Below are 16,081 nucleotides of genomic sequence, written 5' to 3' on the forward strand. Positions count from 1 at the left end.
TAATCAGTGAAATATTTGTAGTGGAAAATACACAGTGCAAAGTTCAGACAAGTGAGAGTATCTGCAAAGTCCAGAATTCATCACCGTACCGTATCTGTATCACCTATTATGGATTCAGTCCTAAGAAAACATGACTGTGCAGTAAGCATGTAAGCAATCACAGTGATCGAGTGTCCACTCGAGTGTGCTTGTGTTTTTGTGAACAAAGAGCCATCTATTGATGGCACTGTGCAATTGAATGAGGGACTCTTGAATGTGTATATGTTTACTGTAGAAACTAGACATGTAATATGATGCAATAGGATAAAGGGGGTGGCTGGAAACCTCCTGGGAACTGGCTGAATGGTGGGAAATGTAAGTGAAAACTCTGACGTGCTGATGGTTTTAGAGAAAGTCAGAGGATCGCCAAAGTCAAGACGATTGTCTGGACCAAAGTGGTGCACCAGCAAAAGGAAAATCTTTAGTTTGACTTACAGAAATGTTAACACTCATATGAAAAGCCAGGCTTCGAAGCTTGTGTCTGTTACACCTGATCGTACCATCTATACGTGTTTCTTAATCCTCTGTACTTTAGAAAAGCCAGTGGTCTTGACTGAGCATTACTAACGGGAGAGTTTAGGCCAGATGGTGAGTTTAGGAAGTGTGAAACCTCAGGACCTGGCAAAGTGTTTGTTGACTCCTTGCATTTGGCATCTTTGCCACCCTCCTGCATACACATTATGCTCATTTTGTGCTAAGGCTGTTGATAGAAATCGTATTTATTCATGTAATAAATGCCTTATATTATCCAAAGCAAAAACATGTCGTGAGCCTTAGGGCTTTTATTTTTAATTTTTATTTACATTATTTATTATCTTTGAGTTTTAGGTTTAGTAACTTAGTTGGGCACTTTTTACAATAGCAGTGAATCATTTCAACACTCTGCTGAAATACTACAGAGCTCTTCATTCCAGAAGATGGAGACACTGTGAATAAATTAAATGGGATCTTGAAGCTCATGAAGTGTCAGCTTTGGTGCTTGAGCACAATGACGCTTTATGAACACATCCACTATTTCACGCCGCTATTGATGCTCCTGGTGTTCATTTATAGATACACCAAATTGGACTGTAGTGGCCTCTGATCACCTCTCTGCAGAATGAATCAATTTGTATAAGCATATGCAGTTCCCAACGCTTGAATAATTCTCCAATTTTTTTTTTAATGCATGAGCGCGTTAATGTATAATTGATGCTTTAAGGAGATAAACTGCCAACATCTTCATTTAGGTGCCTCAGGCAGACAGAGGGAGAGCAGTTTCACTTGATTTGTTGGTTCTAAAGTTTACTATTACACTGCTGAGCCTACATTAGACTTGAGGTAATCATGACGTGTGTTTGTTCACCAGCATGATGGGAGCAGATGGCTGATGGTTAGATGGATGATTGACATTTGGTTGTGTTTCCTCCTGCAGTCTACGCTGAAAGGAGCCAATGTCACAGTGTTTGGCTGTCTGAACCATGGGATGCCTCTTTTCTTACGGGAAAACTCATCTCTGAAATGTGAATCAGGTATGAAAATGTTATGTTTTGTAAACCCCAAACTATTATTGTTTCTCATTTCATCACTTGAACTTATCATTTGACCTCTTTCTGTATTTGTATTCCAACGGAAGCTTCAACAGTTTTATTAGTTCAGCCATTTCAACTTGAGTATGAATGTAAATGTCCTTGAGAAAATTGAGCATTCTCAATAATGAATTTACTGTATCTGTGAAAGCTTTGATAACTTGAATTATTATCTGTCATTGTAGAATCAGTGGCTGGGTTTTTCCTTTCTGTGAATGCCTCCGCTAACATCACCAAACTGAGGATTCCTTACCCACAAACAGGCACCTGGTACCTCAGTCTGCGCTCGCTGTGTGCCACTGAACATGGGTAAGACAGTAACAATGATTATGAATTATTAAGGACAGATTTTTTTACATTTGTTTTATTAAGTGGCATATTATACTGGGACCATACATATCCTGGAATCTCTGCTGGGTCCCTGTAATTCTCATTTTTTACCTACAATAAAGCATGAAAACAACAAACTGAAATAAATTATTTTTAAAGGTGCCAATAAGTAGATTTTTTTATACATAGCCTGAGGAGCTCTTTGTGCTAAGCTAAGTTATCTAGATGCTGGTGTGACTATGGTGTCTATCTTCTGGAAGGAAAACCAGTTACAACAAGTGTTAAATGTTGAACTACTCTTATAACATGGAAACAGTGTTTATTTGTAAGCTCTGGAGTCATAAAACTAGAATGTCTTCAAGACATTTACAAGCAGAAATTCACTGAGTTGAACGACTGTTCTTCATAAATTTTTGACAGTCTCATAATCAGTTCTTTGGCTTAGTCCCAGTTCCCCACAGCAACTTCTGTGAGACAATATTTGCTGCTAATTACAGGAAGACAATTGCAAAAAAAAAAAAAAATACATTCAATATTTCTAAAAAACTCATCTTCATATAACAATCACTAGTTTGTTTACCAAAATTAATAATGAAGACGCCATGCTCGCTGTTTAAACAGCCCCGTCCTCTACCATCTGTCACACTGCAGATTAATTTCAGATTAGCTTTCTAAATGTGCCTCTGGTGCACACCTAACATATGACATGGAAAAAAAATCATATTTTTCATTTTACCACATTTGCATATTGGACATTTTTAACAAAGTCATTAAAATATGTAGCGGACTGCCATGGTTTTCTGTGTCTGGTTTTTTTGCTGTGCACCTTTTGTGTAGCTCTGTGACAGAAAGCTGTTATTTTTGAGATGCAGTGTGTCCATGGCAGCTAGAATCAGTCTAACTGCAAAAAAGTTTTTTTTATATAATGTCATGCTATTATTCAGATACAAATTTGTTTTAAAATAAGCGGAGACACTAGTTTTTCCACGTTTAGTAGACTAAGACCATAATGCATTGCACCTACAAGATGTTTTTTTTTATAAAGTGCACAGCTCTTATCTTTGCTTGTCTAGGAAATATCTTTTAATCTCTATTGTTCTTTCCACCTACAGTGGAATCCACAGATGACTGCAGTGTATGCACTGTTTATCTGATTGTTGTTTAAAGTCTTTGTGAAAAATGTTGGAAAGTGAATGTGGGGAAAAAAAATGTTTCCATCAAGTTGTCTAACACAGTGTTTTTCACGGCTTCTTAAGTACTAGCCATTCAGCAGATTGAGCTGTTTTTGCTGAACCCTTAATGGCACGAAAATGTGAACAGAATAAAATTAAGCAGATTTTTTTTTTCCTTGCCACTTGGGACTTCCAATTGAATTTGAATAACAGATAATGACAGATGGTGTGGGATGTGGACTCCTCCTTACACAGAGAGCATTGCTGAGGTATGAAAATGTCTAAAGCATTCACATAGATAGGTTTCAGATTTGCACTCATGCTAAATCAGTCAGGTCTTGTTAGAGAAGAAAAGAGGCAGAGTGAATGACAGGTGCTCTTCAAGGCTACAATTAAGTCGATTGATATAACTTAAAAATAAACGAGCGAACAGCTGTCTTAATTAAAAAATGGATTCTGGCAAAATGCAGAGAAACACATTTACACTATGACCATCTGGAGTTTCATTCTCAGTGATTGATTGTAGAAGCTGGCAATTAGGAAAGCAACAATGTAAGCACGAACATATCAACATCTTTCTTTTATCTCATCTAGTGTCAGAGATAAACAAATTATATACATAGGTCCACTGAGCAGTTGTTCGTTTCCAGGATATTTAGCTGCAGAAAAACACAAACTGCACTATATCATGCATCAATTCTGACCCACAATTATTTCAACTTCTGCTTAAACACATTCCCAGATATACAACAAAAGACACAGAAGAAGCTGAAAATTGAGTAGACAGTAAATAAATTCCAGGTGGGGTATCTCATTAAGAGAAGTAAAGAAGGTTAATCTGTCAGAGTAGAGCTGTAATTTCCTTGTTGGTCTCTAACGCACAGACATCATTTATGGAAAATTACTTTTCTAATTGCTTTATAAATTTAGAGATCAAACATTGTAGCAGAGTAAAGTTTTCTGACATTTGATGATACTATAACTGCGTGTTTTATCTCCACAGTGTTGAAGTGATGAGAGTGAATAAAACAACATTAGACTTTAGAATAAGAGTCTAAAGTCACGTCACTCACTCTGTGAGGCTGTCATCTGGCAGAACTTTGACTGAAGTATGATTGTCAGCGTGCTATTATGTCAACACAGACAATGATAACATGCTGATATTTAGCAAACAGCTTTTTTTGTGATCTTTTGCATTTTGCATATCGGCAACATTTGCTTAATTACACTGTGCTAAAGTAAAGCTGAGTCTGATGTGAATGTGAACGTATCTGAACATGAACCAAACTAATGGCCCTGAAGGGAGGAAAGGGTAACCACAGTAGTTTATTGTGGCACTACAAGAAAAGTCAGAGGATCACGGAAGTTAAGATTCAACCTGCAGGAACTACTGCAAGTAGCTTCAGCACAGAAGGCATCTGTTGAAATCCATTTTAGAGGTGACACAGTGCCAAATTTAAAAAGCACCTAAATTCATGAATGGTACTATACTGTAGTTGTTTTCCTCATGCTTGCCTCCATCCAATAACCCGTCTGTGAATCTTCCAGATTCGAGGCGTGCACCAATGTCACTGCTGAGGTGTATATGCGCTCTTACCTGACTCCATGCATCAATGACTGTGGGACGTATGGACAGTGCAAACTTCTGCGAACCAACAACTACCTTTATGCTGCATGTGAATGCAAAGCAGGTAACAACTGACTTTGTTTGAATTTACTTTGCAAGTTTTGCAAATGCAAATTCCTTATGCTCTCACGGAGAGCTTCCTCTGTTCCTTCTTAGTTTGTTGATTAGAATTTGTGCCCGGTGAGAATGTGAACTAAGTTCAGATAAAATGGTCCATTTTTGTCTTCTTTTGATTTCCCTTTAAATGTCCACTTTATTTTCAGATTACACTTTCATTCACTAAACTGTGGAAGACAATTACTATAAAACGAAGCGTTTTTTGATAGAGGTAGAGAAATAAATTAGTAAATATGGCGTACAACAATATCTTTTAATATTAATCAGCAGTTTAATAATTAGCAAAAAGCATGACCACAAATTAATAATTGGAAGTGATTTTCTGAAGAACATTAAAAAAAAAAGCAAAAGCGTTTTTGCATACAAGATAAGATAAAACATTTATGAAGAAATTGGGTCGTCACCGCGGCAGAGAATGTCTGATTTGTTGGAAAATACATCATGCAGAGTGACAAGAAAATGAAAGAGAGCAAGGTGGGATGGCACAGGTCATTTTCCAGAACTGAACTGACAATACAGTGATTAAATTGTATGTGCGCTCTCCAGTGAGTCATACAGCGGCCTGGTATTAATCTTCTAATATAAGCCTTTTTGATAAGACAATAACACACGCTCTTAATTACGAACAGCTTTTCAATAAAGATGAGCTTATGAAACTAAACAAAGCATGTCCTCTGAGGCTTTTCTAATCCTGCCTTTGATCTTCTTTTATCAGAGCTGGTTTCTCTGCAGTTAAATTCATTGTCATACTTCATATGTGTGACTCCTTCCTGGCAGGCATTTTGCATTCAGCACTTGCCCTTGGCCTGTCTCACACTGCAAAGCCTCCGTTCGACAGTGCTCACGAATATATAATTCGCACTGTCTTATCCAATCCAGCACTTGATTAGGATCCAATTCAAGTGGCAAAGTAGCGGCGTTTTAACATAGTAAGGAGTTCACACCAGGAGTCTCTATTGTGCAGGATAAACAACTTCACGCATATCTGTTTCTGATTATTTCTCCCAGAGAAAAATGTTTGTTTACAAGAAAGGCTTGATGAGTGATTCATATTGTCAAGAGATAAATATTTTATACATTTTAAGAGACACTGTAAGGAAAAGCGTTTGAAACAAATTGATTCATCTTTAGTGCTTTCTTTTTTATCCCCTTAGCCAGAATATTTAATATTCTGAAGTTTATTTAGAGTTTAAGGAAGACAGAAGAGCTTTAACTCCAGTTTTCTCCATCCTATAAAGCCTGAGAGCACAACAACTCTCCACTCTCTTAGATTCTTATTTACTTTCTTAGATCAACATCACTTGTGTGTCTCTGTGTGTGTGTGTGTCTGTGTGTGTATTAGGCTGGGACGGCTGGGGATGCACAGACAACTCGGAGGCCTACTCCTATAGTTTCCAGCTGCTCTCCACCCTGCTGCTGTGTCTCAGTAACTTGATGTTTGTACCACCTGTGGCTATAGCCATTCGAAGTCACTACCTGCTGGAGGCTTCAGTCTACATCTTCACCATGTTCTTCTCCACTGTGAGTGAAAGAAACAAAAACTAAGTGGTGCATAGGTCAGTGGGTGTATCAGTGGGTGTGTGAAAACCAGCACAAATAATTGGAAAGATGCATTACTGCAACTTCGTCTGTAGCTGCAGGTCTTTTTCATAAAACATGATTGAATCACAGACTGTTTCTCTTATAGAAAGGATCAATCTGATCGCGATTATCTCAGCTAGTTAAAGCTGACCTGGGGAGTTTCTGACCACCAGCTGTGCAATGATGTAGTGTCTTTAATGCACAAAAGCAAGGACAAAGAAAGCATGCTACTGTAGCAAACTGAACAATGTAAAACAATTTCAAATGTGCCTTTGCATATGTTTAATGAAGAATGTGATGTTTGTTAGGCTGTGTTCACTTTGACTTTAACCCTAGTGAAAAAGCACAGACCTCTCATTTATTTGAATGGGTGCAGACTGTCAGCGCAGCGGTAACAACAACAGGCAGAGGTTTGTCAAAAAAGGTGTAAAGGTTGATTCCTGTGGGTTTTAAGTGTTTTGGTGTCTGATAAGTATTTACAGTAAATACATTTACGCACACACAATTGAATTTTTTTTTTAAGTTAAAAGGAAATGTGTACAGGCTGACAAAATATGTACTTAGACCGAACCATAGAGATTGCTTTTGTGTGAAATATTTAGAGTATGCCAGCAACCAGAGCATGACACATCCACGTTGAGGTAGTCAAGTAATAACGTGGAAGTTAGCAGATAACAGCATGCAGCCCGTTTTACTAAATATATTATTCTAATACTACAGTTGTAGTTTTTTTCTTGTCTCACAGGTTTGATGGTCTAACCACCGTCTTCTTTTCCTTACAGTTCTATCATGCCTGCGACCAGCCGGGTATTGTGGTCTTTTGCATCATGGAGTATGATGTCCTACAGTTCTGCGACTTCCTCGGGTCACTCATGTCAGTGTGGGTCACTGTCATTGCGATGGCCAGGCTAAAATCTATCATCAAACAGGTAAAACACTGCTGTGAGCAAAGCGAGTTTTTTTTCTTTATCATTATCATCAAATCTGATCCGAACCTGTAAAAAGCTACTATTATCTATAGTGTTTCCTGATTAGCTGATAATGATTCATTGTCATATCTGCAATGTCCTATGTCACCTGCGGGCTTCCCCACCTCCATATTACGACCTCACAAAGGTTCAGGCAGCTTCAACTGCCTTTATAAAAAGAGCAAATCACAAGTAGCAATTCACAAGAGAAACTCCAGACCTGTTTGATTTGCTTGACAGAATTCTAGATGTGGCTATTGATTTAACTAGACATGTTTTGATCCTAACGCGTGTCCACTGCAGTCTGGCAGAACCTAAGCCGAAAGCTTCATGTCAGTGATCGACAACTTGAGATGAGCCCGGAAGCTAAGAGGGATTAGAGGACAGAGGAGAGGAACTGTAAGGAGCTCTAAATGAGAGCCATATGCCATGATTTTTAGCTATAAATTAACAAATCAATGTGTTAGAATAAGTGATGCACCGTGTTAAATTCTCCGGTTGCTGACATATTGCGGTGGACAGCAGTAAACACTAGCAGGTGCACCTTCTCCCCGGGTCACTCCCTGGCTGCACACCAAGATGGAGCAGTCTCAGGCATCGAGTGTGTGTGTGTGTGTGTGTGTGTGTCCTCTATGTGTAAATGTGTGGGTCTATGTCCATAAATGAGACAGAGAGAGGGGGAGCGGGGAGAAGGGGCAGAGAAGTGGGAGGGAGGGAGAGTATACGAACATCTGCTGTACTCTAGAGTTTTCTGTTTTGCTGAGCGCTGCAGTACGCAGTCACTAATCAAATCACACATGTCAGGACTGGCAAGTGGAACTGTGTGTGTGTGTGTGTGTGGTCGTGTTTGTTTGTTTATTGGTATATGTGTGTGTTTGCCTGAGTCCATGACCACAGCGGGAGCAGAAGAGGTCTCAGAAACACCTCATATGTAATTGTATGTGATTCTGGACCTTCGAGAGTCCTTACAAATATGCAGTCTTGCAAGGACTTTTATTTTACTGGCTCACATACAAATTAGCTTCAGGGAAATTATTTTAACCCCAAATTGAAGGTTGTTGCATCTGTGTCATATTAGTCTTCTTTTCTCATTTGCAAAACTCTGAGAGCTATTATCATAATATTATTTTCACAAGAGAAATTGCTGGGATCTAAGTTCATGACATGAAAGCAAAGATTGGCCACATGGTCTCAACCACTTCACTTGGATGTTAAACTGAAAGTGAACCTACGTGAAATGTGTGTTGCCATGTTTGTTTGGCTCCCCTTTGGGATTTTAAACCTGTCTGACTGTTGGACTGCTTGTGTGATTTGCCCTGTCAAACTCAGTTTTGGTGATGTTGCCACTTTCCCACATTTTAGCAATTACAAGTGCTGGTGTGAATGATGACCACAAAAACTACAAAAAAAAACAGACCTAAGTTGCAGTAAACAGCTGGACGTAGACAGACAATCTGAACATCCAGCTTGATGTTGCATGAAGCTAAGTTCACAATTAGAACTGGAAATGAACTTAGAGGTAATTCTTTTATATTTAGTAAATGAAACTGGTTTTACAGCTCTGGAAACTGGTAAACAGACCTTTGTTATTGAATGCTCTTCACCCCACACTCCACACTCAAACTGTTTAAAATGTGTATAGACTTTTAGGATATTTGCTCAGTTTAGTGTAGCACTGGGGTATGGGGCATGTTATAATCCACACATGCACTGAGGTGTAAGTCTGTAATCTGGTAAGCACTGAAAAACATACAGTATGGCACCTAAAAATAGACTTCTTACCAGAAGCTCGTCTGTCACAATGACAGATAATGATAAATTACAGTGAAACCTCTGCCTGGTAGAATCCATGCATTCATTTCTACATACAACGCATGTATACATGCATCTTTGGCTGCGATTGTATGATCCAGCATTGCAGGATGACTGATGATTGTTGCTGCGCAGAGTCCTCCAGCTGCACCACACTGCTCCTTTCCTCCTTGGTCTGTGCCAATTAGTACTGCTCCCCTGCAGGCGGGTCATTCCTTCCCTGCTTGAAAATCCCCAATTTTTATCCTCACATTTCCTACCAGACAGAAGAATGCAGACCCCAGGCATTTTGGACAGGCTGAAGTTCTCCCAGAGCATGTATAGCATAGCTTATTGATTTTTTCTCCCCTCTCACTTTATCTCTTTAATATCCTGTGGCTTTATGTCAAATTGTGAGGTTGGCAAAAAATTTAAAGTGGTATTATTTATAACATGGGTCCCTATTGTTAGCATTTTGTTAGATTTTGAATCTCACTCACATAATGTGCAGGTCTGATCCGCAGCTACAGGAACCAATTCCATTGGTTCATATACTTTTTCCACTAGCACTAGGGCCTTTTTAAGTTCTCAATAACATGCAAGATCTGTATTTTTAGTGTTATTATTTTAAGCACATTATATTTGTTAATAGTCTTGACTTATATGAAGATCAGATCCTATTTTATGACAAATTAATCCCAGAAGGTTCACATACATTTTCTTGCCACCCTCGATAAAGTCCGGATTTTGTATTCCTCTGCAAAGCACTCAAGTCTGATTTCAGCTGAACTCTCTGGACACAGCTTTTGTGCTGATTATTTTCCCACTGATATATTGAAGTGATGTGTTTTTTTAAACAACGCCAGGCTTTTACTTTTTAATATAGATTTGCTTGCTATCTGTGACAGCCAGCCCTTGTAGTGGGTGTTAATATTAGAGGATAAGGCTGCTATTGTTTGTGCAATGAAAAGACAACTAAACAACTAAAGCATTTCTCAGTACTTTCTGACTTCACCGCCCTGTCTGCAGTACTCAACAGTGCATCACAAATATTTTGTTTACAGGTTTTTTGACAACATGATACTCAAATGTTATGTTCCTGATCTAATAGCAATAATACTAACAATGAACTGTTTCCCTCTTCAAGTCCATGGTGACCAGCTGTAGATAACTACAAATTAAGATATTTCAGTTGTGGCTCACTGTACCCACAGTTCTGTAATGATAAGGTACAACTTTCTTACTCCAGCACGTTTGTGATGAATTTACTCTTCACTGTGCTATGATGGCACCAGCACAGCATGGTACAGAAAGTAGCACTCAATCCATCTGTCCGTTTCTTTATCTGTTCATTTATCCACTCGTCTGTCCATCCATCCATCATTTTAACCGCTCGTCTTGTTAGGGGTCATTGGTCAATCCCAGCTGTCACTGGATGAGAGGCAGGGTCCATCATGTACAGGTTGCCAGTCTATCACAGGGCAGACATTTAGAAACAAACATTCACAACTATGAGCAATTTAGAGTCACTAGTTAACCCAGCTGCATGTCTTTGGAGTGTGGGAGGAAGTACTCGAAAGAAAGCCACACGGGCACGGTGAGAACATGTAATCTTCACACAGAAAGGCACCCAGCTGGCCGCTGGATTTAAACCCTGGTGAAAAGTAGAACTCTCACAGTCTTAAAAACAGAACACAGGTGCAAGGCAGGAAAAAAATGACATCTTCAGGAACTACAAATTACCTTCTGGTGGTTCAGTAATCTTCAATCATTGCTAAGAGCAAAGCTTTTGTCACCATTTTTCTAATTCGTGGGCAGATAGATGTGCTGTTCCTTAACCACGCACTCATTCTCTTATTTACAGGGGAGCAATGTTGAGAGTGTCTGTGGAGTGCTGTTACTGATACATGTGTTTTTTTGTGAAGGTGCTGTATCTGCTGGGGGCGATGTCCCTCTCCATGGCTTTGCAGCTGGACCGACACGGTCTGTGGAATCTGCTGGGACCTAGTCTATTTGCTCTGGGCATCATGGCTGTGGCATGGGTAAGGATTTATATATTTACTGCACTGCAGGACAGCTTATTGATTTTACTGGAGGAACTCACATGTTGCAGCAGCACAAGAGGTGGAAAGAGAGTGAGAAAAACTACTTGAAGAAAATACAAATACAAACAATGTATATATTATAATACTAATATAGAAAAAATGAATTAAAGTTAAATTAATTGTATATCACTTTTACCTACAGTTTATGTTTGTTATAAAAGTTAAAAGATGACAGAATTATACCAATTTTGGCTGCTGAATCCAGTGTTTATGATGAAGAATTTTCTTGCTTTACAAGCAATACATTTTTCACCCAGTGTAAAAACTAATTACTTGAATACATAACGTGTTTGATATGCATTGAGACGCTTGTTCAAACATGCAGATGAAACATGTCAGCAGTGTCCCTCTATTGTTCCTCACACAAGTAAGTGTAAAAGGACTTAATCCGTCATTTAAGCCAACATAGGACTGGAACATGTGCATGGCTAAAAACTGTGGGTTTCTGACCAAGGAAGCTATTTTACTTTAGCATCGAGGGGTCTTTAAAAGTTTTGCAGCCTGTGGGTATTAGTCATGGGTTGTAGTTCCATTATAAGTCAGCTTGTACTTTCACTGACTCTTCTCCGAGTCATAATGTGCTCCCTGAACTGAAAAGATAAAAAATAATAGTCTTTCAGGCAAGGTTCTTGAAAAAAAAAAAGCCTTTAACACCAAACCTCTGACATAAGTTTGAAAACAAGGTTTGTGGCTTCCTTGGAGAAAGCTTTGCATTGAATAAAGTGTGGGAGTTGTAGCGCAGAGTTTTATCTTTCTCTGAGCTGGAGAAGTTGTGGAAGATGAAGTACTGTTTAATTCCACCATGTAAACTCTCCAGTTTTAACTCTGAAGGTAGGAGGCAATATATTTTACCATAGACGAGATTTATTTGTTCTGAGATTAACAACAAGCGTTTCAGAATTCATGCATGGCACTGCTGCATAACTCGAATGTTAGTGTAGACAGAGATTTACGTAAAACCACCGGCTTCCACTATTTTTTGTATTTTGTGTGCTAATGTTCCAGTTTTTTTTTTTTTTAAGACAAACCTGCGTTCACGCTTTGATTACTTGACACTTCATAATTTATCTGCTGTTCAGTAGCGTATGCCTGCATTTCAGCATTCTCTCCTCAGTGCAGCACCTCGGAGTTTGAGCGATGCACATTTTCTACAAGAGCCCTTTCATTTCAACTTGTCATGTTTCTGCAAAGCCTGGCATTCTGAATGTTCTCAGACACAACCGAATTAGATCAGTCAAGCGGAGGGCACAGACATCTGCTGCTTTGCAGGGGTGTCATGAGCTGCGAGAAGAAGAGGAGAAGTTCAGACCTGTCAATGCCAAAAAAATTCCTAACTCTCCACACTAAATGAGGTTCCTGACTTTTGATTAAAAAAAACAAAGAGTATGAAATTGTTTGTCTAGCAGTGGGGTAGCACAGAGATTGGAATAGTAATAACACATTTCATGTTTTTCTTTACTTGGTTTCACATACAGTAGATTATTATTCAAAAACCTAAAGCATACACAACATAATAACTCAATCAGGACCATTTTCCTGCTAGAATACATAATTATTTTTGTCATTCATGAACGACTTACATTTCCCTTGTGTAGCGCAGGGAGTTTACATAGTAATATTTTGGGGTGGAAAAAAATAATGCAAGCAAATTAGTGTTTATGAACCAATACAAATAGAGAGCAAACACAATAAAGAAGCACTCTCTAAATGCTATTTAGAAAGATATTAAATGAAATGTCCGAGTCTGGCTGTGCCACACTGCGCCACTTACAGAAAGAATGAGCACATTTTCCTTAACAAACAAACCCGTTACTGTCAAACAGAAGACAAGCATAAATAATAAAATGGTTAAAGTGGTCGCTGAACAGTCACTGAGGATCAATTCAGCAACGTCTACCAGCTGACTGTGCCACCCCTGGCACAAAGTCACATTTCTTTCTAATGGACAGTATATTATGCTGCTAATCGTACACGTGTGAAGATCCAAATGAGCTCTGTAGAGTGTGCTGCTCGTGTGGAGCTCAGAGAAGTGCAATTCTAGCTTTAGTCAATAGTGAACAAGTCCAACGAACATACAGTACATACACTTGTTTTTTCCTATGTACTAGGTATTTACCAGGGTTTACAAATCTATCTCAGTACTAGGATTGGCATTGTGCAGTCTCCTCTCTTTAGCAGCTCCATCCATTTAACTGACATGTCCCAGGTCAGATAAAGTAGTGAGTAATCGTGAAGTGTGTGCCCATTGGATATGTTATCTAACATACTGTATAATTAAACAGACTTTCCCATGAAACCCTAAGAATCACCCATAAGCATCATTTTTCTTTCCTTTTAAAGGAATTCATTTGAAAAACGAAGGTCCTTATAAAATTAAGCATTACCACATAAACCATTAAACACAGATATTCTACATTTTGCTGTGCTACACTTGATAATGAATGCGTCTAGATGGTGAAAATGAAAACACTGTTCTGTGTGTCTGTGCCAGACGGTGCGCACTATACGCCGGCGGCGTTGCTACCCGCCCACCTGGAAGCGCTGGGTGTTCTTCCTCTTTCCGGGAACCATGATCGCTACATCTGCCGTGGCCCTCTACGCCTTCGTGGAGACGGAGGAGAACTACTTCTACATCCACAGTATCTGGCACATGCTGATCGCAGGGAGCGTGGGCTTCCTCCTGCCGCCGCGGGCCAAGCCCGACGCAAAGGTGACCCCACTGAAGCGCAGGCGAGGCTGCGGCTATCAGCTGTGCGTGAACGAGCATGAGGAGCTGGGCCTGGTGGACCCGGCCATCATCTCCATTAATAGCATCTGCACCAGCTGATAAACTCCCCACTCTCAGCCTTTTACCTTAGAGACACTTCATTGCCTTCTTTTACTTGGGAAATTCACACACGGGAAATTAAGCCACAGAACTTGAAAAAGCAATGTAAATACTTTAATGCAGATGTGACACATTGGATCTTTTTTTTTTGTTGTTGTTGTTATTGTCATTGTAACTACTATCAATACAACTGTAATTATTCTTATCTATAGTTAAAGTTGTTCTGATGAATCGTGGGTGTACAGTGACACACTGTTGTTTGTGAATATGTATTTAAAGTCAAAGCTGAAACACTGCTGCTATCTGACGGTGACTGTAAAACTGCTTCTGTTGGTTATTTATTTGTGGTCTTGTAGAGAGGCCAATTATTTTACTGTTCGGGCACAAATCAAGGGGAGACGTGGGGGGATATTTATCAAGGGCACGGCTTTTTCTGAAATTCTTTTGGAATATATCTTTTGCACTGAGACACAAAAATGTTATTCTGTAAATTTTTATAACAATATAAACTACAGTGGGCATCACAAATGTAAAACCTAGTCGTCATGTGGAATGTTAGACTGTCTTTTGCGATTGAAATGTATTGCTTTTACACGAATGTGCTGATTGTTCTTGACGGGAACAAGAATTCCAAAGTCCAGCTGCCTGTTGAAAGAGAAGAGGGGAGGCAGGATTACTTCAGAGACCTCAAACCAAGACATCACCTCCCTGTTCTTTTCTGACAGGACCTGTGTGACACCACATTCATAAACAATAAATGTTTTCTTTCTTTGCCTCAGTATTACTTCTGCTTTCAAGGCTTTTAAATGCAGTGCAACTGGTGAACCACCCACAAAGACATCATATTGCAATTCCTGGCTCTAATGGAAGCCAGTGGTACTCAGACAGTGAGATGAGATGCTGTCAACAGCATCCTCCCAGGAATAGAGCAAGAGATAAATAATTCTCCTACAGAGCAGCAGCATGAAGGCTGCTTCAGAGCGTACTGTCGATGTGTAGCCTCCCTCTCTTCTGTAAGGAAAAGCCGAGCCGTGAGAGTTATATGACTCTTTGCGTTCTTTATTAGGTGTGTTCTATCTGCAGCTCCTTGGTATTTTTCATTCAGTGTGCACACCGTTTTTTTTTTTTTGTTTTTGTTTTTTTTATTGTTGTTGTTGTTGTTTTTTATCAAACTCTTTCAGAAAAGATGAAAGAATTCAGTCTTTTCACAAGTGTATATACAGTTCTGTACCACGAGGTAACCTGGCCTTGACATCACACGAAATATCAACACAACCTTTACAAGAATAGTTTGACATTTAGGAAAATTTGCTTCTTCACTTTTTTGTTTGCACCCAGTTAGCCGTGAACACAGTGGAGCATTTAGGAGCCAAACAGATAGATATTTCCTAATGGAGCAAACAGGGAGCGATTAGTGAGCTTCCATTCACCAAGTGGACAGAAACATGACTAAATAAATAATCATGTTGCCCTGTAACTGCCGGAAATAGGATAAATATAAGAACCGTATCAACTAAAATGGTGATGACATGTCATTGCAGCGTTTACAACTTAAGCAAAGGCTATCTCACATTTAAGAATATTCAAATAAACATGAGCTGTGTTTTGTTCATGTGATTTTACTGAAAGATTAAGCTGTGAATCTACAATAAACCAGATACAAAATAAACACATATGTTCTCACCCCAGTGACCTAATCACCATTTTAGATTCAAGCTTTGCAAGTAATACTTTAATTTACAGGGAAAGATAGAGGAGAGAAAAAAAAGATTCTCCATTTCTACCAGAGCTGCTGCTGCTCCTACTAATTATGCACTGATTCTTTGCTCTGTGCTTCTTCTACTCTTTGAAAATGTTATAGAATAAGGTCACTGGAGGGCATTAAAAGTGCTTATATTAATATGTTTACTCTATAAGCTCTGAACAAAAGGGGAAAACAGAAATAAGATGTTTGTT

At 39.1% G+C, this 16,081-nt stretch overlaps 1 protein-coding gene across 1 annotated transcript in view; it reads left to right on the forward strand.

Annotated features, from left to right (window-relative positions):
* tmem8b (transmembrane protein 8B) overlaps positions 1 to 14,891 on the forward strand; it is a 30,647-nt gene extending 15,756 nt beyond the window's left edge. Inside the window, exons 7-13 of the mRNA XM_026343102.1 lie at positions 1,454 to 1,550; positions 1,793 to 1,916; positions 4,658 to 4,800; positions 6,196 to 6,374; positions 7,217 to 7,363; positions 11,119 to 11,235; positions 13,790 to 14,891. Coding sequence (XP_026198887.1) covers positions 1,454 to 1,550; positions 1,793 to 1,916; positions 4,658 to 4,800; positions 6,196 to 6,374; positions 7,217 to 7,363; positions 11,119 to 11,235; positions 13,790 to 14,125 — 1,143 coding nt within the window. The 3' untranslated portion in view covers positions 14,126 to 14,891. The remainder of the gene's footprint in view (positions 1 to 1,453; positions 1,551 to 1,792; positions 1,917 to 4,657; positions 4,801 to 6,195; positions 6,375 to 7,216; positions 7,364 to 11,118; positions 11,236 to 13,789) is intronic.
* Positions 14,892 to 16,081: the final 1,190 nt, after the last annotated feature.

Source organism: Anabas testudineus, chromosome 9, assembly GCF_900324465.2.
Source record: "Anabas testudineus chromosome 9, fAnaTes1.2, whole genome shotgun sequence".
Taxonomy (NCBI): Eukaryota; Metazoa; Chordata; class Actinopteri; order Anabantiformes; family Anabantidae; genus Anabas; species Anabas testudineus.